At 37.7% G+C, this 24,927-nt stretch overlaps 1 protein-coding gene across 1 annotated transcript in view; it reads left to right on the top strand.

The window, feature by feature from the left end:
• The window catches only part of DSG1 (desmoglein 1), a 38,348-nt gene extending 15,429 nt beyond the window's left edge, over positions 1-22,919 (top strand). Inside the window, exons 6-15 of the mRNA XM_061130839.1 lie at positions 49-215; positions 4,267-4,401; positions 4,985-5,170; positions 7,785-8,044; positions 11,119-11,258; positions 13,830-14,120; positions 16,511-16,644; positions 16,945-17,017; positions 18,470-18,678; positions 21,761-22,919. Coding sequence (XP_060986822.1) covers positions 49-215; positions 4,267-4,401; positions 4,985-5,170; positions 7,785-8,044; positions 11,119-11,258; positions 13,830-14,120; positions 16,511-16,644; positions 16,945-17,017; positions 18,470-18,678; positions 21,761-22,780 — 2,615 coding nt within the window. The 3' untranslated portion in view covers positions 22,781-22,919. The remainder of the gene's footprint in view (positions 1-48; positions 216-4,266; positions 4,402-4,984; positions 5,171-7,784; positions 8,045-11,118; positions 11,259-13,829; positions 14,121-16,510; positions 16,645-16,944; positions 17,018-18,469; positions 18,679-21,760) is intronic.
• The last annotated feature ends 2,008 nt before the right edge of the window (positions 22,920-24,927 follow it).

The following is a 24,927-nucleotide window of genomic DNA, read 5'->3' as shown; positions in this document are numbered from 1 at the left end:
ACAAAAATGCAAATTGTCCATTTGCAATCAATCTTTCTTGATTTCTAGATACACTGGTGATGGTACTCAACGCTACTGATGCAGATGAACCAAATAATTTGAACTCAAAAATAGCCTTCAAGATCATAAGACAAGAACCTTCAGACTCACCAATGTTTATCATCAACAGATACACTGGAGAAATTCGAACAATGAATAATTTTCTAGACAGAGAGGTAATTTTTGTTCTTTTGAGTGTGTTGTAGTCTCAATGGAACTGATTCTAAAAGCAAGAGTTCTAAACAGAAGAAATGAAAAAGAAAACAATAGTTTAAAATTTTAATTACATAACCTTTTCACATAATGGGAATGACATAAGAAATATTTGTGAGATTAAAAAAATAAGAATTCCTCAAATAGATTTTATACTCATTTCTCATTTAATCTTACTGGATTTGTCTCAATTTGAGAAAACTACATTCTAAAAGTACATAAAAATACACAAGGTAGACGTAAAAGCTCTATTTTCTCTATTTTTCTATATTTTTCCTAAGTTTGTTCTACAATGAAATAAATTTAAGAAACAATTGCTGTAATGTCCCCCATCTTCGTGAGTCACAATGGAGGTGGACACAATAGAAGCCCCAAGAATTTTTACAGGTTAAGAAACTTGCTTATCTTTCTTTTTTTGTTTTGTTTGTTTGCTCATCTTTCTTTAATCTATCCTATCGTAGGCTCATTTGACAAGAGAATTCTTTTTTCCCTTTTCTCTTCCTATATCTCACATACTGATAGCCCACTGATTACTTTGGGAAATGACTCACAGAATCAGAAGGATGGAGAGGGAATTCAGTAATATTCAGACCAGTCTATTCACTTACAAATAAAAAAAAATAATTACTGATTTTTACCAAGTTGACCCATGTTTTTCTCCAGATATATGCCCAGGAGTGGGATTGCTAATCATACGGCAGCTCTAGTTTTAGTTTCTTAAGGAACTTCCATATTTTTTTTCATAGTAGCTGCAGCAATTTACATTCCCACCAACAATATAGGAGGGTTCCCTTTTCTCTATACCCTCTCCAGCATTTATTGTGTGTAGATTTTTTGATGACAGCTATTTTGGCTGGTGTGCGGTAATATCTCATCGTAGTTTTGATTTGCATCTCTAATAATTTGATTTGCATCTTTAAGTGATGTTAAGCGTCTTTCCATGTACTTTTTGGCCATCTGGTGTCTTCCTTGAAGATGTGTCTACTTAAGTCTTCTGCCCATTTTTTGATTGGTTGTTTGTTTTTTCATATATGGAGCTACATGGGCTGTTTATAAATTTTAGAAACAAATCCCTTGTTGTTCAAATCGTTTGCAAATATTTTCTCCCAGTCTCTAGGTTGTCTTTTCATTTTGTTTATGGTTTCCTTAGCCATGCAAAAGCTTTTGAATTTATTTAGCTTTCACTTGTTTTTTTTAATTTATTTTTCTATTGAAGGATACTTGCTTTACAGAATTTTGTTGTTTTCTGTCAAACCTCAACATGAATCAGCCACAGGTACACATGTATCCCCTCTCTTCTGAATCTCCCTCCCCATCCCACCCCCTAGGCTGACACAGAGCCCCTCTTTGAGTTTCCTGAGCCACAAAGCATATTCCCGTCGGCTATCTGTTTTACACGTGGTAAAGTAAGCTTCCATGTCACTCTTCTCATGCATCTCACCCACTCCTCCCCTCTCCCCATGTCCATAAGTCTATTCTCTATGTCTGTTTTTCCATCAATGTCCTGTTATTTTTGTTTTTATTTCCATTACTCTAAGAGATGGCTCAGAAAAAAATATTGCTGAAATTTATATCAAAGACTGTTCTGCCTATGGTTTCCTCGAAGAGTTTTCTAGTATCCAGTCTTACATTTAAATCTTTAATCTATTTTGTGTATCATGTTATTTTTGTGTATGATGTTAACGAATGTTCTAGTTTCATTTTTTACATGTAGCTGTCCAGTTTTCTCAGCACTGAACACCTCTTAATATTGAAGAGACTGTTTTTCCTCCATTGTAAAGTCTTGCTTCTTTTGTTGTAGATTAACTGATCTTAGGTGCATGGGTTTACTTCTGGGTTTCTATATTGTTCCATTGATCTATGTTTCTATTTTTGTATCAGTTACATACTGTTTTGATGACTGTACCTTTGTAGTATAGTCTGAGGTCAGGGAGTCTAATTTTCCTAGCTCCATTTTTGTCAAGAGAGCACTGGCTTTTCAGGATCTTTTGTGTCACCATACAACTTTTAAGATTTTTTGTTCTTGTTTTGTGAAAAACACCATTGGTAATTTGGTAGGAATTGCATTGAATTTGTAGATTCCCTTGGGTAGTGCAGTCATTTTGACAATATTGATTCTTCCAATTTAAGAACACGGTATATACTTCCAGCTGTTTGTGTCATCTTTGATTTCTTTCATCAGCATCTTATAGTTTTCAGAGTACAGGTCTTTTGTCTCCTTAGGTAGGTTTATCCCCAGGTATTTTATTCTTTTTGATGTGATGAGAAATAAAATTGTTTAATTTCTCTCTCTGAGCCTTCATTGTGAGAGTATAGATTTCATTGTGAGAGCAACAGATTTCTGTGTATTAATTTTGTATCCTGCAACTTTACCAAATACACTGATGAGCTCTAGCTTTCTGGTAGCATCTTTGGGATTTTCTATATATGGTATCATGTCATCTGCAAATAGTGACAGTTTTACTTTTTCTTCCCCAATTTCGATTCAGTTTATTTCATTTTCTCTGATTGTTGTGGCTAGGACTTCCAAAACTATGCTGAGTAAAGGTGGCAAGAGTGGGTATCCTTGTATTGTTCCTTTGTTCCTGATCTTAGAGGAAATATTTTCTAGCTTTTCACCACTGAGTAGGATTTTAGTTGTAGGTTTATCATATTTGGCCTTTATTATGCTGAGGTATGTTCCTTCTATGCTCACTTTATGAAAAGTTTTATCATAAATGGGTGTTGAATTTTGTCAAAAGCTTTTCTTTTGATGACGATGACAATGAAGATGATCATATGTTTTTATTCTTCAATTTGTTGATGTGATGTATCACACTGATTGATTTGCAGGACTGAAAAATCTTTGCATCTCTGGGATAAATCCCTTTTGATCATGGGGTATAATCTTCTTAATGTATTATTGGATTTGGATTGCTAGTATTTTGTTGAGGATTTTTGTGTCTATTTTCATCAGTGATATGGGCCTATAATTTTCTTTTTTGTGGTACTTTGTCTGATTTTTGTAACAGGATGATGGTGGCCTCATAGAATAAGTTTGGGAATATTCCTTCCCCTGCAATTTTTTTGAATAGTTTCAAAAGAATAGGTGTTAACTCTTCTCTAAATGTTTGATAGACTTCACTGGCAAAGCCACCTGATGCTTTATTTGTTGGGAGTTTTAAAATCACAGTTTCAATTTTAGTACTTGTGACTAGTCTGTTCATATTTTCTGTTTCTTCCTGGTTCAGTCTTAGGAGATTGTACCTTTATAAGAACTTGTCCATTTATTCCAGGTTGTCCATTTTATGGTGTACAGTTGCTTGTAGTAGTTTCTCAGATTTCTGCGGTGTCCATTGTTACTTCTCTTTTTTCATATCTAATCTTATTAATTTGAGGCCTCTCCCTTTTTTTCAGAGCAGATATTCTTAACCTGGGATTTGTGGAGAGCCCTCAAGACATCTCTAATTATGAATCCTCTAAAATTATATCAACTTTGAGTGAGGATACACACATACATATATTTAGAAAAGGCTTCATGGCTTTTACCAGCTTCTAAAAATTGAAGCACCGTTGAATAGAATCAAGAAAATAGATCATCAGTAACTGTACTGCCACATCCTGCCACTCCCCAGAAATGCAAACATTTGCTATCTCTTTATTCTTCTTGCACATTCAAGGGCTAATAATTTAGGTACAGAATTTTCATTCTATAAATCCCTGGTAAACGATCTCTCCCCTCCTAACAATTTTGGTCTGCTTCGCCCTTTATATTATTTTTCAACATATAATAAGGAATGAAGGCTTTTAAAATTTTTGCTTCTTTTAAATAATGCTAGGTAGGCATTGTTGGAAATAGAAGTGGCAGCTTCATATCGATTCATGTGAGATTTGTGAATTTTCAACATTCTGTGTTACTTCTATCTTCATCATAGATTTATGCAAATGTTGAGCCAACATTTTAAAAGATCTTTGTACAAAACAAAATAAGAACTGTCTACATCAACTGTGATATTGTTTGTTGTGTCTTTTTAGCAATATGGCCAGTACTCTCTAGCTGTAAGAGGCTCAGACCGAGATGGTGGGGCAGATGGTATGTCAGCAGAGTGTGAATGCAACATTAAAATCCTCGATGTCAATGATAACATCCCATACATGGAACAGCCAACAGTAAGTATTAGTCCTTGAATTTTTTTTAATTATTTATTTGGCTGCACCTGATCTTAGTTGCAGCATGTGGGAATTAATACCCTGACCATGGATTGAACTTGGACCCCTGCATTAGAAGCTTTCAGTCTTAGCCACTGGACCACCAGGGAAGTCCCAAAGTTTGGGGTCTGCATGTGGGGGGGGGCACCATGCAGCATGTGGGATCTTAGTTCCCCAGCCAGGGATCAAACCCCTACCCTCTGCACTGGAAGACGGAGTCTCAGCCACTGGACCACCAGCAAAGTCCAGTCTTTGAATTTAATAACTTTAATTTGTTTAACTTCTAAAATTTGTTCTAACAATTCTATTTAGAGATGTACATGTTAGTTATTTTTAAGTCATAACACAAAGGTACACACATATTTCACCTCGTGTTTGTTTATATAATACATATAAAAAAACCCATATTTGAACAATGAAAAGTCAGACCACAAACATGGATCCCCTTTCTATATCATGAATAACTATAAACATTCTATATAAAACTAGTATAATTCTCTTTCTTACATAGTTTGTGCTAAAATATTTTTACTTCTTGTTTCAGTATTCCATAAGCATTGAAGAAAACGCTCTGAATTCAAATTTGCTCGAGATTAGAGTAATAGACTTGGACGAGGAGTTCTCAGCTAACTGGATGGCAGTCATTTTTTTCATCTCTGGAAATGAGGGGAATTGGTTTGAAATAGAAATGAATGAAAGAACAAATGTGGGAATTTTAAAGGTTGTTAAGGTATGGTATCCTATTATAGTATATCCTATCCAATATTTTGTTTTCTTGGCTCTTTTTCAAAGTGGTAATCTTAAAATGATGTTAACACTTCACAAACTTGAGTGGGCAAAAGAATAAAAATTACTGTGTTTTAGGGTTATATATGATATAGAGCCTTTTATAGAGAGTTTTTCTGCTTATATCATTTCATAAAAATAGGCACTGAAGTTTTTACTTGAAACTCTTTCCTATTAATACAATATTCCCTCATGGATCATATAAAGGGAAAGCATTTTTAAACATAAATCTTGTTTTATGCTTGCAACAATAATTAATTAATCCTTTCAGTTTGAAGAATTTTATTTTTAACCAGATTCAACATGGCCTAAAAAAAGGGTGTCCCTGTCAATACTGTACATCAATTATTATTCACTAACAATATTCATCATATGAATTAAAACTTGTTAGTTTATCCAGAGTTTTTTTACAAAATTAAAATTAGACTACAGTCCATGGAATTCTCCAGGCCAGAATACTGGAGTGGGTAGCTATGCCCACCTCCAGGTGATCTTCCCAACCCAGGGATGGAACCCATATCTCCCACATTGCAGGTGGATTCTTTACCAGCCTAGCCACCAGCGAAGCCCAAGAATACTGGAAGGGGTAGCCTATCCCTTCTCCAACAGATCTTCCCGACCCAGGAATCAAACCGAGGTCTCCTGCATTGCAGGCAGATTCTTTACCAGCTGAGCTACAGGGAAGCCGACTGTACTTGCAGGATTATCAAATTCTCATCTCACATTGGCTGCTGACCCAGGCTTATTACAGGCATACATACACTAGAGATTTGGTCCATATCATAGAAATTTGGTCCCAGTCAACAGAGTTCTTCCGTGTCTCCACTACATTATTTATCCACCAATTTAACTGAAGTAGAATTTTCTCTGAGATTCAGAGGAAAAATGTCTGACTCCTAGGGGGTTGACAGTGAAAGTTTCACCCTGTGTTGTTAGACTTGTCAGTCAATTTTTTAAAATCTGCAACAGCTGTGCATGGATTGTGTCTGATGCACGCAACATGTATTCCTCATGGTAAAATGCAATCCTCTTTTAACTATTTCCTTCCTTCAAAATTGCCCTGGGAAATGAACTCCTGAGGAATTGCGTCCCTATAGGAACGTGTGATCATTTGTCTCATATGTCTTCATAAATGTCACCATACCTAGAGCCTCCATTCACTTAGTCATTGTGCACATGCCTTAGCTTATGCTCTACAGTATCCCTGCAAATTAGCCTCTATGCCCACATTACAAATAAATACACTGAGGTTCAGAGAGAGTTTGTAATCTGCTCAGTTCTCATCTCTAGTAAGTGCGACAACTGACACTCAAACCTCGGCTTCTCTAGCTATTAAGTTCACATTCTTTTTTCCACTATCCTACCTAGACTTCCATGCTGGGAAAACTGAGTCCTAATCTATTACACCCCAAACTATGATGTTACTGTAGAAAATCAATTTCTCTATCTGGCCTCAATATCTCTATCTGTAAAATGGGAATAATGTTTATTTTTCTCCCAGATGTGTGTGACATCATGTATCAATTCTTTTTAGGATTATATGCATGTAATAAGTGCATAGAGTTTCCCTGGTAGGTCAGTCAGTAAAGAATTTGTCTGCAGTGCAGGAGACCCAGGTTCGATCCCTAGGTCAGGCAGATCCCCCTGGAGAAGGAAATGGCAATCTACTCCAGTACTTTTGCCTGGAAAATCCTATGGACAGAGGAGCCTGGTGGGCTACATTCCATGGGGTCGCAAGAGTTGGACATGACTTAGTGACTAAACCAGCACAATAAGTGCATATGATGTGTATCTATACATAATTTTATAACCATTCTTGGAGTTGCAAATTGAGATAATATTAGAGCAAAGACTGAAAATTTTAGCTAATTGGAGAGCTCAATGTGTGAATTGATGGTCATCTAATCTACTCTTGTGAAAATTTAGAAAAATGTAGTTGGTATTTACATGCATACTGCATAGCTGTGGATTATATGAGTAGTGGATTTTGACATCACCTTTCATAATGAAAATTACTATTTGATAATTTTATAATGTAAAATGAATTTTTTCCTAGATATATTGAATATTCTATTATTTGATTTAGTGAAAGAAATCACATATACAAAATAAAATTTCTTATAAATAGTTCTTTATGGATAAAATCAGTCAAATGATTTAGACTAGATATATTTGGCCCATTCTTTGTAATAAATAGGGCTATTTTCTGAGAAACGTGAAATGATAGCAACTAGCATACGCTCTCTTTGCACTACAAAATCAATGGATTTGACCATCTGTATTATTTTAAATTTTTTAATTTGGTGGTCAGTTAGAACTCACATATTTTTAACTTTTTCAACAAAGGATCTAAGACAACTGGATTTTTTTCTTACTGTATTTCATGTGTTTGTATTGAATTGAACATAAAGTAAGAATAGATTGTGTATTTATATGTATTTATATTTTATTAGAGAAAAAGATATGAGAATTTCTTTTGCCTCTAATCAAAGAATTTCTCTTTCCTCTAGAATGCTTTTTTTCCTTCTAGTAAAACCATTTCACTTTGTATTTTCTAGCCCCTAGATTTTGAAGCTATGAATAATCTGCAACTTAGTCTTGGTGTTAGAAATAAAGCTGAATTTCATCAATCAATTATGTCTCAATATAAACTCACAGCAACTGCAGTCTCTGTGACCGTGTTAAACGTAATTGAAGGCTCAGTGTTCCGTCCAGGTTCAAAGACATTTGTAGTAAATAGTAACATGGGACAGAACTATAAAATAGGAGACTATGTAGCTTTGGATCTCGACACAGGTCGGCCTTCAACAACTGTTAGGTAAGACTGACTTTTTCCAACTAATTTTCACCACATATTGAACTGTATCTGAATTAAAATAGTTATCACTATTTTTGAAATTCAATCATATAACATACAAACTGGTGAACTGTTACTTAATTTAGAGTGTTTAAGAAAGCATAAATATCTGTGAAAAATGTAAGATGGAAAGTGTGAAGGTTTAAAATGTGAAAATAATTGTATCTTGAAAGTTTGACACTCCTGTGTTTATATATTTTATTGATCAGTTAGCTGATTTCCACATATCATGGTATTCCCCTTACAAGATTTGATGGATTGATTTTCCCATTGCAAATCCACCCATTGAAATCAATTAGATTTAGCTAACTCATATCAGTTACTTTCTTACTTTAATCAGCACTTAATATTGGTCAACAATAACCTTGATATGAAAAAGTTGGTTACATTAAGGAAAAAGTCATGCTTTGTATTTTTTTTAACTCTACATATCCAAATGTTTCTACTTGATCATGAAAAATCACTGTATTATATGTGCACACGTATTTTGAAAAGTGCCTGTAGTCAAGAACAATGGTGGGGTGGAAAGACCTCACAAATGAGTTTTAAAAGTTTTTGCTCTGTAGTCAACTCACTCCATACGAGTATTATAAATCTTACCACACTGTGCCATTACTGGCTTGTTTTTTTTTTTTTAATGTTATTGGAATATAGTTGGTTAAGGCTTCCCAGGTGGCTCAGTGGTAAAGAATCCAGTTGCCAATTCAGGAGAAGCAAGAGACGCGGGTTCAATTCCTGGGTTGGGAAGATCCCCTGGAGAAGGGCATGGCAACCCACATTCTCACCCCAGTGGAGAAGTCCATGGACAGAGGAGTCTGGTAGGCTACAGTCCATGGAGTCAGAAAGAGCTGGACACGACTGAGCCATTGAGCAGGAGCTGGAGCATAGTTGCTTTCCAGTGTTGTGTTAGCTTCTACTATACAGCAAAGCGACTCAGCTAAACATACACATATATCCCTTCGTTTTTGGATTTCCTCCCCACAGGTCACCACAGAGTACTGCCTAGAGTTCCCTGAGCGACACAGTAGCTTCTCATTAGTTACCCATTTTATATGGTATCAATAGAGTATATACGTCAGTTCCAATCTCTTAATTCATCACACCCCTCCTTCCACCTTGGTATCCATACATCTGTTCTCTATATCTGTCTCTATTTCTGCTTTATAAATAAGATCATCTACACCAAATTTTTTCAGATTCCACATACAAGCATTACTATCTACGGTCTTTGCACCACCATTGCTGATAAGCTCTCTTGTACTCCACAGACGTGAGTTCACTGAGGGAAGACTACACCTCTGCCTCCGACTCCCTTCTAAGTTTTATTCCCCACGTTTAGCACAATGCCTGACACAGAGAGTTATCTAACCAATGTATGTCTAACAAACGTATAAACGGAAGGAAAACTTCAAAGTCAAAGATGAGGAGAGGAAAAGAATAGAGAATAGGATAGAGGTGCAAGACAAGGATGGAGTTTGGAATCCACAAGAAATTCTGTAAATTCACTGTGTATATGGGAAGGGAGTGGAAATAGGAAAGGGATGAAAGACAAGCTCTGAAGAAATAACTTCTTTGGTAAGAGAAAAGTTTAGAATTAGCAGCAGTCCAGGAAGTTCCACTATCTGGGTTGTCCAGGACAGTTCTGATGCTACCAAAATCAAATGAAAATGAGGCTGCAAGTATCAAGGGATTGTTCAGACATCCAAGTGGGTATAATAGACATTCCATCACAAGTGGTTGCTTAATTATTTTTCTTAAATTTAACTCTCCATCCTTTTCTGAATGTCCTCAGACAAAGTTTCTAATGATTGAAAATTATATTCAGGGGTTATATCTACCGGCAGGAAACATGTTTTAAAATCAAAACCATCACCTCACACCAGTTAGAAAGGCCATCATCCAAAAATCTACAAACAATAAATGCTAGAGAGGGTATAGAGAGAAGGGAACCCTCCTACATTCCCTTCTGTTGGTGGGAATGTAAACTGATACAGACAGATGGAGAACAGTATGGAGATTTCTTTTTCAAAAAATCTAGGAATAAAGCTACCATTTGACCCAGCAGTCTCATTACTGGGCACATACCCTGAAAAAACCATAATTCAAAAAGACACACATACCCTAATGTTCACTGCAGCACTATTTACAATAACTAGGGCATGGAAGATGTCCATTGACAGATGAATGGATAAAATGTGGTACCTATATACAATGGAATATTCAGCTCAGTTCAGTTCAGTCGCTCAGTTGTGTCTGACTCTTTGCGACCCCATGAACCACAGCACGCCAGGCCTTCCTGTTCATCACCAACTCCCGGAGTTCACCCAAACCCATGTCTGTCGAGTCGGTGATGCCATCCAACCATTTCATCCTCTGTCATCCCCTTCTCCTCCTGCCCTCAATCTTTCCAGCATCAGGGTCTTTTCAAATGAGTCAGCTCTTCACATCAGGTGGCCAAAGTATTAGAGTTTCAGCTTCAACATCACTCCTTCCACTGAACACCCAGGACTGATCTCCTTTAGGATGGACTATTACTCATAAAAAGGAATGACTGAGTCAGTTCTAGTGAGGGTGGATGAACCTAGAGCTTATTATACAGAGTGAAGTCAGAAAAGGAAAAACAAATACTGTATATTAATGCAAATCTATGGAATCTAGAAAAATGGTACTGACGAGCCAATTTGCAGGCAGGAATAGAGACACAGACATAGAGAACAGACTTGTGGACACAGCAGGGGAAGGAGAGGGTGGGATGAATTGCGAGAGAAGCACTGAAACATATACATTACCATATGTAAAATAGATAGCTAACACAGGGAGCTCTGTGAAAACCTAGAGGGGTGGGACGGGATGGGGGGGTGGAAGGGAAGTCTAAGAGGGAAGGAACATATGTATGCTTATGGCTGACTCACGCTGGATGGCAGCAGAAACCAGCACAACATTGTAAAGCAATTATCCTTCAAAAAAATCAAAATCAATCTCTCGCTCTCTCTACATAACTAACATTAATTTGTACCACTGTCTTTCAAAAACAGATACGTAATGGGAAGAAATCCAGCTGACCTGATCGCTATTGACTCAAAAACAGCTGTAATTACTTTGAGAAATAAAGTTACTATGGAACAATACAAAATACTTCAGGGAAAATACCAGGGAACAATTCTATCTATAGATGGTAAGAAATCAACTTATTTTTTTCCCTTCTCATGGAATTTGTGTATACAGTTATATTATATATACATGGAACTTGTATATACATATACATTCAGAAACTAAAATTTTAATTATTGTATTTTGAAGTACCCTTTTTCCAACAAAAATTATCATACTGGGCATTACAGAATCAAATCCTGAATGATACAAGAGACATTATAATTTATGGTTAGGACCGTGAGCTCTGAAATGAAACTGGATTGGTATATTGTACCGTCATTTACTAGCTACAGATTTTAGAGAAGTTATTTAACCCATTTATCCCTCACATTTTTCTTCCATAAAATGGGACAGTAACATTATGGATTTAGAAGTAATTAAGTACTTCCCTAGTGGCTCAGACAGTAAAGAATCTGCCTGCAATGTGGGAGACCTGGGTTCGATCCCAGGGTGGGGAAGATCCCCTGGAGAAGGGCATGGCAACCCACTCCAGTATTTGTGCCAGGAGAATTCCATGGACAGAGGAGCCCAGTGAGCTTCAGTCCATGGGGTTGCAAAGAGTCAGACATGACTGAGCAACTAACACTTTCACTTTCAAGGAGTTATTACAGTAAAGTGCTACACAAGTGCTGACTTTGAATAAATGTTAGTTCCTATTAATGTTGGTAATTGAAAATTTTTAATTATATTGTAGAATTATTTTCAAATAGACACAAAGCCAAGCTAGCTTAACTTTATATGATCCTTAGTTGATGTACAACTTCATGTAAACAATTTGGAATTAGCAAATTTATTACTTTTCAAGACGAATAGCTTTAAATTAGGTTAGATCACTAGGAGGAAAGTTCCTCAAAGCTGATTCTAAGCAATATTTGCTGTGTCAGCTTCTCATTCTTCTTCTGTCTCTTTCTTCTCTTTTTCTTTCAATTGTCCTAAAATGGGATTGACAATTTCCACTTGCTTCATGGATTAAAAAGAAATAAAGGAGCACTTCTTTAAAGTCATTCATTAATTCAGAATTTTTACCAAATTATGCTGGTCTTTTTCACAATCAGTCAAAATAAATGTAGTTTTTAAAATGTGTATTACAAATAGAAATGTTTATTCCATCCACAGATAAGCTTATTTCAGTGCTGAAATTGTCTTAAGCAATTGCTAGGTTACTCCTTTTCTTACACCCAAAATCAAGCTTAATTGGACACATGAAGGAGAAATTGAAACTTAAGCTTACCAAAACTGTAGGTTTATGGTAAGTAGGGAACAATACCTTTGTCATTAAAAAATACAGTTTTCTGGGGTAAACATTGGATCTGATGATAATAATAAAAATAACAAAAACAGTAGCAATAGAATTGTTGTACTCTAACACAACAATAACAATAGAATCAGCTTAGCTTGACTGAAATGACATGGACTTTGATATCAGAGAGATAGGATGTGGGCTTCTCAGGTGGTGCAGTGGCCAAGAATCTGCTTGCCAATGCAGGAGACTCGAGAGATGTGAGTTCAATCGCTGGGTCAAGAAGATCCCCTGGAGTAGAAAATGGCAACCTGCTCCAGAATTCTTGCCTGGAAAATTCCATGGACAGAGGAGCCTGGTGGGCATTGCAAAGAATCGGACACAATAGAGCACACGCGCACACACACACAGACTAGGATGTAAGCCTATCTCTATTATGTACTTGCAGGAATTCCTTTATTCATTTATTCAGAAACTATGTATTGAATTCTAACCAAATGTTAGCCACTGTGCCAGATTCTAGAGTGACAATGATGAACAAAGTCTGACAACAAAACTTAGATCTATAAAATAGAGATAATAATCCAGCTCACAGGGTCTCAGGAGTCTGACACAATTTAGCAACTGAACAATAACAATAATAGTAACTTGCTGAAACCAAAAGCAAGTGTGGAGCCTTTAAGTTGAAACAAATCACAAATATCTCTCCTCTTAGGTTTAGCCAACAAAGACAATAATTTACTGAAACTTTGAAGGACAAGAAGAAAGCAAATTTAGAATACCTGATAGTGAAATAAAAGTTCTCGACTTTATTAATAACGAAAATCCATCCCCCACCTCCAATAGTGCCAAATTCTCCCTCCTATGGGTTGTTTGAACTGACAGTTGTGAGTTTGAGGATATGATGGTTTATTAGTAGGTGATTTCTATACAAATGACAGACCAACCTGCTCAAAGTCTGTTGGTTTTGTCATCCTATAAAAGGAAAAAAAACCAAGAACTGAAGATGAAAAACAGTAAAACAGCAAACAAAATATGGAGAAGTGTGCAACACATAGTCTAGAAATGTCTCCACATTGACTTATAACACACTGCTGACCAACACATAACGTGATGTTTACTGTGTATGTTTCTCAACATATGGAACAGTTTTTCTCAAGCACTAATATTTACTCATAATGATTTGATTGAAAAACTGAGTCGCAGACAAAAGACAATATGGGGGGTTATTGAATTGGTAGGAATTAAGACACTGAAATAAGTATTTATGCAAAGAGAAAATAGTTTCGTATCATCCAACAAGTATTAAACTAAATGTATAAAATAATTCTTTCATTTTAAACTTTGTTACAGATGCTCTTCAAAGAACTTGTACTGGTACAATTATTATTGACCTTGAAAATGGTGGCTGGGAAACCGGTCGTTCAAATTTGAATGGAAGTACTACCAGTGAAAATGGCCTTACTTCTGGTGATGTTACCACTAATGCAGTTAGTGTCGGTATTACCAAAAATACTTTCACTGTTGGTGGCACAAATGATTATAATGTAGGTTCACCTAATGTTTATCAGCCACTAAGAGATAATGTACATTTTGGTCCTGCGGGCATTGGACTACTCATCATGGGATTCTTGGTCCTAGGATGTAAGTATTTGAACAGTCCTGTTTTTATGTGTCCCTCCAAAAAAACTAGGGAGGCAATTAGTTTCTGTCCCTTTGATGAAACATATTCTATACATTCTTATTTTGTGCAATTATCAAGAAATTTCTGTTTGATGTTGGGTTTATGACATGAAAAAAAATCAGTTTGATTTCTTAGAGTGCAGTGGAGGATAAAAACTATTTTGCATTGAGTCTCAATGTAATAGGGAAGTACCCTAACAGGCTTCCCTGGTGGCTCAGTTGGTTAAGAATTCCCCTGCAATGCAGGAGACTGCCTGAAATGCAAGAGACTTGAGTTTGATCCCTGGGTGGGGAAGATTCCCTGGGGAAGGAAATGGCAACCCACTCCAGTATTCTGGCCTGGGAAATCCCATGGACAGAGGAGCCTGGTGGGCTATAGTCTGTGGGGTTACAACAGTCGAACACAATGACTAAACCACCACCAACCACCACCATAACAGACAGATTCAAACTGCTGTTTGAGTGAAGAAGACAGTAAGAAACAATTGATTGCAACAATCAGAAAAGGCTACATGGAGCAAGCAAACTCTGAGTTGGGTTTTAACAGATGAATAGGAGCTAGCCTACTGGACAAGAAAAGGGGAACACAATACAAAAAGAAGAAAAAAACATCCATGTGCACAATCCCAAAAGAATGAGAGTACAAGTAATCTCAATCAAGGACTCCAGCAGAGAAGAAATAAAGGATGTGTCTGACAGTGGGACGAGAGTTGATACTACAAACATAGGGAGGGGTTAGCCTTGAGGGGATTTCACTTCACTTCAGTTCATTCGCTCAGTCGTGTCCAACCCTTTGCGCCCCCATGAAGTGCAGCACGCCACGCTTCCCTGTCCATCACCAACTCCCGCAGCTTGCTCAAACTCATGTCCTTCGAGTCGGTGATGCCATCCCACCATCTCATCCTCTGTCATCCCCGTCTCCTCCTGCCTTCAATCTTTCCCAGCATCAGGGTCTTTTCCAGTGAGTCAGTTCTTCGCATCAGGTGGCCAGAGTATTGGAGCTCCAGCTTCAGCGTCAGTCCTTCCAATGAATATTCAGGACTGATCTCCTTTAGGATTGACTGGTTGGATCTCTTGCTGTCCAAGGGACTCTCAAGAGTCTTCTCCAACACCACAGTTCAAAAGCTATGCTAAAGCTGCGGAGTCTAAGAAAAGGAGAGCCAAAGAGAAGAAGGGGTAAATAAACTCCAGCTTCTAAATTCAATTGTCTGAGTCTTTCCAAGGTTACCCAACTTTTCTGAGCCTTGCTTTTTTTTTAGTATCTATTTTTTAATTTTTATTTTTTAAATCATGAAGGTATGATAACACATTTATAGGAGACTTGGAAAACAGAGAACAAAGTTACACATAGTTCCACTATATATTACAATATTTTTAAGTAGATAAGATTCATATTTGGAGTTTCAATATCGAACTCTCCAGGCCTTGCTTTTGCCTTCTGTGAAATAATAAGACTTACTTTACAACAACACTTTGATAATGAAAAAGAAGTATCACGCATGGGAGCAATTAGAAATAGACCACAGGTTTCCCTGGTGGCTCAGTGGTAAAGAATCTGCCTGCCAATGCAGGAGACATGTGTTCAAGCCCTGATCTGGGAAGATCTCACATGCTCCCGAGACATGAAGCCTACATGCCACAGCTATTGAGCCTGTTCTCCAGTGCCTGGGAGCTTCAACTATTGTGTCCACAAGCCCCAACTACTGAAGCCTGTGGGCCTAGAGCCCGTATTCAACCACAAGAGAAGCCACAGCAGTGAAAAGCCCACACGCCACAGCTAAAGAGTAGCCCCCAATTGCCACAACTGAAGAAAAGCCATGCATGCAGCAGTAAAAAACCAATAAAAAAGCCAAAAATAATAATTAAGCAAAAAAATTAATTTAAAAAATTTTAAAAAGAGAGAGAGAGACCACATCCTATGGTCACTAGAGAGGACCTAGTCAAGGATCTAGATATGAGGGTGCAATGTTCAATGGATTCTCCAAGCAGTCTTTAACATTGCTTTAGAGGATGATAGAGTGGAAATGAGCCAAATGTTACAATCTCTGAGGAATATTTCTCCTTTAATACTTTCCTAAGTAATGACAGGGGGGAAAAAAACTCATCTGTTTTAACAGTATAATACCATCTGTCATCGGAATACTCTGTAACAAGTAAAAATTGACTGCAGTCTGAAGCTCACATTGATTTTGTTATCTCACCAATATTCAGTTTGTTTTCTGAAACTTTCATAATTATGTTAGAATCAAGTGGAGTTACATTAGGGATTCAAATTTAATCATCAGGGTAGGTTGTTTTGTTTTAGTATGGTCCCACTGTTAATCCCAGTATTCCTGTCTTTTCCCCATCAGTGGTCCCGTTCTTGCTGATCTGCTGTGACTGTGGAGGCGCCCCTAGCGGCAGGGCTGGCTTCGAGCCTGTTCCTGAATGTTCCGACGGAGCAATCCACTCGTGGGCCGTGGAAGGTGCACAGGCCGATCCTGGGGTAAGTGCTCACCAATAACAGGCGGCCCCTTCACAGTCTTCAAAACTCTTGAATCAAGACACAGGGAATCACTCACAGTCTAGACTGTTCTTTGTTCTGAGAGAGCCGAGAGGGAGAACGAAGAGTAATCAAAGGTGTGTCAAAATTGGATGACAGCAGCCAAGAAAGCCTTTCTCAATGAGGTTCACATTATTTTTAGTACTTTTTTTTAATGTCTCAGATAATTTGAGAACAAGCCCACTGTATAACCATTGAAAGAAAAGAATCATTACAAATGGGAAAATGTTTCCTGTCCTTTAGGCTCTGACCAATATTGGTGTACCATGCATACCAGCCACTAATGCAAATGTAATTGAGTATGTTGACAACTCAGGTAAGAAAAAATTTTTTTAAGTTTTAACAATTCATTTACTAAGAAGGAACTCTGTTCTCTGTCTTTGTATACCTTACTACTTCCCAACCATCTTATCTTTACAATTGTCCCTATCATTCTTTTTTAGATGACTAATTTGCAAATTAAATGATAAAGAAAAACCTACAGTAATTATTATTCTTTTAAGCTGTATTTTTTTAAATCTTCCATAATCATCAGAAAGTACACAGGAGATGACTGGGATTTCTGTAAATAGAGAAGTACAAAAGTCAATTTTGGTTGAGATTCTTTTGTTTAATAGAGCAATTGTTATTTATTAAAAACTACTCATTTGAACTTAAAAACAACCCTATTAAATAGATGTATGCTCATTTATTGAGGCTGGCCTCTGCCTCTACAATTCACAAAATCAGTCTAATAAAAAGAGCAATTAATTTTAAAAACTCATATTTTGAAACTAATTGTACCATCTTGCTTCTTTTCAAGGTAAATAAATATTACAGATTCTGTTTTTTTCAGTCTTTTTCAAACTTGTGATCATGACCTTTCCACTTTGAACTCTTCAAAATGGAAAAGACATAGAATGTTTATAACTTACAGAACTGGACCACATTCAAAAGGAGGGAGATGCTAGTGTTTAAACTTATTTCTACCCCTGAGGCATCCATTTTTGTTAATGACACCAATACCTTCCACCTCAAAAGCAGAAACTCATTGTTGACTCTCATAGCTTCCTATTCATTGGCACCCAATCAGTTCTCAAGACTTGACAAATCTTCAAACCCACAAGGATTTATTTATGCATTTAGTCCCTTATTAAATCTACAAACCTTGAGCAAAACACAGTGAACAGCACCAGAATAAGAAGTACGAAAATCTGTGCCTAAACTCAAGAGCTTTAAAACATGAAAGCCGTAGGACTGTTCCATTGTCAACACTCTCTGTCCAAGGCACTTGCATAGTCTAGGCCACCCTTTTATCTTATCTATCTGGAATACTATAACAGACTTCCACTCACCCCTCACATTCAAATGCAAATCCCAGAGTCTCCAGGCAAGCCTTTTCCCTTACCATAGCCATGTTCTCTTCTCTGAAAGCCTTGGAGTGCCTGTGCTAGAGTCTAATATATATACACTGAGTCATGGGGTCCCATGGGGTCACAAAGAGTCGGACATGACTGACATACATAACAATACAACAAATAATTACTGAATTAGCAAACTGGTTAATAATATTATTTTGAACTCAATGTCATATTTATAATCTCCTTTATTTATGTATTACCTTCATTTTATTTCTTTGCTCACTCACAACTGCATACCTAAATGAAGAAATTATACATTAGAGTAAGTTACTAATTTTTAGTTTACAATGCACTAGAGAAAATATAGTTTACTGGATTTAAAATACAGTTTACTGGGAAGTAAAATTTAATTTGATCAACACTTTTAGGAGTTTACACAAATGAGTATGGTGGCAGAGAAATGCAAGATCTGGGAGGAGGAGAAAGAACAACAGGATTTGAACTAACAGAAGGAGTTAAAATGTCAGGAGGACCTGAGATATGTCAAGAATACCCTGGAACACTAAGAAGAAATTCTATGAGGGAATGCAGAGAAGGAGGGCTGAATATGAACTTCATGGAAAGTTACTTCTGCCAGGTAAGCTCCCTGTCCCCATGCCTTCTTTCCATCCTGCACCCATATCTTTACCCCATGCTCAGTAGCTCAATCATGCCCAGCTCTACAACCCTTTGGACCGTAACCCACCAGGTTCCTCTGTCCAAGGGATTTTTCAGGCAAGAATACTGGAGTGGGTTGCCATTTCCTCCTACAGAGGATCTTCCTGACCCAGGGATTGAACCCATCTCCTGTGTCTCCTGCATTGCAGGTGGATTCTCCACCGCTGAGCCATCAAGGAAGCCCCATCTCTACCCCAGACCCCTACCGTTTTCAACAAGGGTATGGTGGGCATCTCCTAACTAGGTTCCCAGCCTCTGGTCTTTAGATATAGATGCTGGCAATCTATACTCCAGTTGAATAACATTTTTAAAATTCTGACTTGAGCACTTTACTCCCCTGCTTTAAAATAGCCAGTGGCTCCCACCTCTGATTTGTCTATAGAATGAAATCCAAAATTCCTTCACATAGCCGTTAACCAACTGACCTCTGCCCTCACACCTCCAGTTACTCCTTACCAACAACCCCACTTGCCCAGCGCCTCTGCCTTATTCACACTGGTCCACTCCCCTCCATGTCTTTTTTCATGCTGTGCTTGTCCTGGAATGCTTCTGTCTGATCATCTCTCTTATCAACCCCCACTCATCTTTCAATCCACTTCAAACATTTCCACCTTTCTGAAATTGTTAACTGTGCATCCTCTCATCCAAAATAGGATTGATGTTTCTGTAGGTGTATTTCTGTAGTACTTTGTCTTTACGTTTTATGGAATGTTCCATTGCTAAAATCTGTTAGTCACATGCCCATATCCATACACGCTCTACATTATGTTGCTGGTACCTGGCTCAGTTTCAAGCACAGGGTAAAGAAGCAATGCAGTAGGACTAACGGAAATTTTTAAAAGGGGATATATATATTATATTTATATACATTAAATATATATATTATATATAATATTATATAATATATTATATAATAAATATATTAATTATATTTTATATTATATTTTTTATATTATATATTATATTAATATATTATTAATTAATATAATTAATTACTATATTAATATAATAAATATATTATATTATATATTTATATAAAAACACACATTATATATAAACACATTACATATATATATTATATATTATACATTAATATATTAATTGATATTAATTAATAATTAATATATTAATATAATTAATATATTATATTATATATAATATATTTATATATTAAATATATAAAATAATATATATTTATTTAATATATAATTATTTATATATATTATATTTATATATATAAAGACATATAACTGATTCCCTTTGCTATACAGCTGAAACTAACAAAGTACTGTAATGCAACAATACTCCAATAAAACATTTTTTAAAAAGAAAGAGTAGGCCCAAGAGCCATAGTACACTTCTAGGACATTCTAAGAACCAGAGAGAACTAATTTTGCTATCTCCAGGTAGAGACAGAATTGCCCTTAGTTATACTACTTCTTAGGACACTTAAACCTTCAAAAATTTCTTACCTCTGAGACTGTCTCTCATACATTTATGTCCTTATACATCCTGGCCTAAAACACCTTCATTAACTCTCCTAATCAGAAAAACAGTGAAAAAGTCGCTCAGTCGTGTCTGACTCTATGCGCCCCCATGGGCTGTAGTCTGCCAGGCTCCTCTGTCTGTGGGATTTTCCAGGCAAGAATAGTGGATTGGTTGCCATTTCCTTCTCCAGAGAAGCTTCCTGACCCAGGGATAGAACCCAGTGGCTGATATTTTGAACTGAAATACCAGTAAAAAAATCTTTCAAATAGTAGCAAATAATAAAAGGACTGTTGCTGAAATCCATAGGCAGACTTCTTATCCATGTCCCTACACATGAATATTATTTTCATGAAAAGTACAATTTCTGCCACAAAACTTTTGCACTTGTAGCTCCTTCTGTTCAGAACCCTCTCTCTCTACTTTACTCTCCCGGTGACTTTACTCCAGTTTCTGAACAAACATCACTTTATGAGATGCTTTCCCTGACCACTCTGTCTGAAAGACAAACCCCATCTCTCTCTATTCCTTTACTCTGCACCTTCTGACAGATACCTTTACGTGTTATTTTCTGGTTCATCCTACTGAAATGTAAGCCCTATGAGAAAGGGACTTTACCTGGTTTTGCTCATTACTTTATTGCCAACTTCCTAATCGAGTGTCTGGCAAACAGTAAGGAATCGAAACATAATTTTGAATTGAAATGGCACAAATGAGTTGGTTTGCTAGGTGTTTCTGTTTAACCTGAAAGTTTGTAATCTAATATTGCAGACAAGAGAGATAAAATAAAAGCACACACGTCTGTGGGCTTTCACTTTGACTTGACAGAGGTTCCATTTTTAAGAATTGTCTTTGGTCACCTTCGATTTTGAACCTCAAAGTAGCATAGACCCAGAGTCAAACTCTCCTCTTATCTTGCTTTACAAACCACATGGAAATAAATCACCATATTCACTTCATCTGAAGGAGGACAAGTGCAATCCTGAATGAACTCAAATCAACTATAAACTGCGTCTTTTAAGCAAATCCAAAAAATACACAATTCTGGCATACTTTAAGTTCTGTGTTTTTAAGTATGTCCTTCTAACTTGGTTGCAAAATAATTCATTTTATTCTTTTCGTGATTTTGTGTCCAAAGTGCACCAACATGAAAAAGTCCATCTAAATATCAAAATAAATGATCAAAATTACGGTTAAAGTCATTTCTAACCAAACTCTTTCAAGTAATTACATAATGACTTCTAAAAAGTCTGTGCAGAAGGAAATGGAAGCCCATTCCAGTATCTTTGCCTGGGAAATCCCATGGAGAGAGGAGCCTGGTGGGCTACAGTCCATGGGGTCGCCAAGAGTCAGACACGACTTAGCAACTAAACAACAAGGGTCTCTGGAAGATGTCAGAATTTTGCTTTATGTGTAGTTTTCTGGTAAAGCCCTGGAAGAAGAAATAAAGCTAAAGACCTCTATTACTGTTAAAAATGTATTCATCAGTCCATTTTCTCTTTCCTCTACAAATTCAGAAAGCATATGCCTATGCGGATGAAGAGGAAGGACGCCCATCCAACGACTGCCTGCTCATCTATGATCTTGAAGGTGCAGGCTCCCCTGCGGGGTCTGTGGGCTGTTGTAGCTTCATTGGAGAAGACCTGGATGACAGCTTCTTGGACATACTGGGGCCGAAGTTTAAGAAGTTGGCGGACATCAGCCTGGGAAAAGACGTTGAGCCATTTCCAGACTCTGATCCCTCTTGGCCACCCGACAGCACTGAGCCGGTCTGCCCTCCGCAGGGAACAGAGCCCATTGGTAGTGGACACCCACCCATCTCCCCACGTTTCGGCACCACCACCATCATCTCTGAGAACACCTACCCCTCGGGACCTGGGGTACAGCATCCTACGCCGATTCCTGATCCTCTGGGCTATGGTAATGTCACCGTGACCGAGTCTTACACCTCCTCGGGCACTCTGAAGCCCTCTGTCCACATTCACGATAACCGACACGCATCAAACGTGGTGGTGACGGAGCGGGTAGTCGGCCCAATCTCTGGTGCCGACTTGCAGGGGATGTTAGAGATGCCTGACTTGAGAGACGGGTCAAACGTGATAGTGACAGAAAGGGTCATAGCACCAAGTTCAAGTCTGCCCACCACTCTGACCATCCCTGACCCTAGGCAGTCTTCGAATGTAGTAGTGACGGAAAGAGTGATCCAGCCAACCTCCGGCATAGTGGGCAATCTGAGCATGCACCCTGAGTTATCGAACACCCACAATGTGATTGTGACAGAGAGGGTAGTGTCCGGCTCCGGCATCTCGGGCAGCAGCGGCCTGCTGGGCAGTGCTGGTGGAGGAGGTGGTGGCGGCATCGGGCTGGGCAGCCTAGGAGGTGGCGGGGGCCTGAGTAGCAGCTTAGGGGGCACAGCCACCATCGGCCACCTGCGGGGTTCCTCTGAGCATCACTTTAGCAACACCCTCGGTTCCGCATCCCCCACCACAACCCGGAGTCGAATCACAAAGTACAGTACAGTTCAATATACCAAGTAGCCAGGGACCCCAGCATGCTTTTTTCGCCATCATTGTGATTTAGGTTTAATTCCCATCAGCACAATACTAACAGTGTGATTTAGGATGCACAAACACGTGCTAAGAAAATTGTGACACACGGTGAGACACCACAGTGAGAAAAATCGATGGAAACAGTGCCGTTGGGCAAGAGCTCTCCTGAGCCTTTGTAACTTTTTTTTTTTTTTTTGTATATTAATACTAAGGCAATCATGACCATGAACTAAAACTTGAGACAGGGGCTTCTTTGTGCTGGTAGGGTCTTTTGTGCTTTTGTGTGGCCTCCAGCACGTGGAACAAAACACTGACCTTAAGATGGCAATGGTCATCATTCTCCTTGCTTGGTTTTGAAATTTCATATAGCTCAGGCAATATTTTTAAAAAACTAAACATGCAATATACACTCAAGTATGTGGGAAGAATTTGAAATGTGCCCCAAATGCCTGGTCTGGTCAGTGTCACAGAGGATATAAATAAAAACTCAACCACATATTTAGACCGGGGTTAACCATTAAAGAGGGCTTCCCTCACAGCTCAGCGGGGGAAGAATCTGCCTGCAGTGCAGGAGACCTGGGTTCGATCCTGGGTCAGGAAGATCCCTGGAGAAGGGAATGGCAACCCACTCCAGTATTCTTGCCTGGAAAAATCCCATGGACAGAGGAGACAGGTGTGCTACAGCCCATGGGGTCACAAAAAATCTGATACAACTGAGCTACTAACACTTTCACTTTCACTTTAGCCATTAAAGAATAAAAACCTGGCTACACATCCAAGTCCACAAGTGGCCAACCACTCCCACCTTAATAAGGGCACTAGATGAAACAAACCTCAAATTAGGAAATGTTTCCTGGGAGGGAAATTCCCTAAGAGAGTGGCAGCCGAGTGAGACTGACTAGGCGCTGAACTGGCGCTGTGTGAGCCTGGATCCCGCGCTGGAGCTTCAGCTGCAATTCCTATGGAGTCAAGGACTTCTCTGATTCTAGTTTGTGTTTAGTGGTAGATGCAATAGTGAGGAATATTGTATACTGGTGAGGTTGCAGGGCATCACACTCATTTATCCCTTTACCACTGTGACTCTGACCTAATAAAGGAGAACTTACCAGGTGTTCTTCTCAGACTGAAGCAAGTAACGCTTGACACGGTTGTCATCACTAGTGGTAAATTATCTTCCAAAGAAGCAGATGGGAACCGCATTGCATATTCAGACTGTGTTTTTAGTGTTATTCCTTTATATTTCCAGCTCTTTATTACACATTTTCTATGTTAAAGGATTTGGGAGGAGCTGTGAGAAAAAGCCTGCAGTATAGTTATGCTTTCGGGAGATTATTTGAAGGGGATCTACAAAAATTGTTTTTAGAAAATGTAAAATGTTTAATGGGGGGAGCTAGAATGTCTCAGTAAAGTAATACCATACTACTGGTTTTAACTGAGTTTCGTACTTTTTAAAACAACCCTCTGCTGCTATTTTGAAGAGATCAACTAGGAACTTTTAGCAGAGTTGATGATATTGTGTTAACATGAGTGAAGTTGTACTAGACAAACCATTTTCTTACTCTATTCCACCCTCAAACTGAATTTTCTCACTAGCCTCAATTTTACATTCCTGATTTGCCATAAGCTCCTGGATTATCGATGCTCCAATTTATAAATAGTTTCCAAATTATATATTGTGATATATTTTTATAACTTCAAAATTTTAGTAATGTGCTATTTATGATAAGTCATTTCTGTGAATTTGCTATATAGTGTTACCTGGTTAAAAATCTCTGAATAGAATCAAAGCATTCTTAGAGGTAAATTTACTGTTGTATGGTAGAGGCATTTTTTTCTCTTTTCTAAATTCAGTGTTAATATGTGCTCACTAATGTGAAACTAGATATGACAAAAATCTTTTAAGGATTAGTCTGCCCCAATTACTCAATTTTCCAGAGTGTTATAAGATCAAAGAATAGTTATTGGACTTTGAACACTTGTCAAAGGGGGGTTGTGAGTGAATTATTTTACCCAGAGCTATTTTGCTCTATGTTATAGCAAATGGTATCAATATTTTCAAATCCACAATATACATCTTATATTGACTCTGTAGACTATGTAAAATTTTGATAGTCTTTAGCATGCCAAAATGCAGA

Source organism: Dama dama, chromosome 27 (genome assembly GCF_033118175.1).
Source record: "Dama dama isolate Ldn47 chromosome 27, ASM3311817v1, whole genome shotgun sequence".
Lineage (NCBI taxonomy): Eukaryota > Metazoa > Chordata > Mammalia > Artiodactyla > Cervidae > Dama > Dama dama.
Note: the sequence above shows the minus strand (reverse complement) of the source record. Positions and strands in the feature narration are given on the sequence as shown.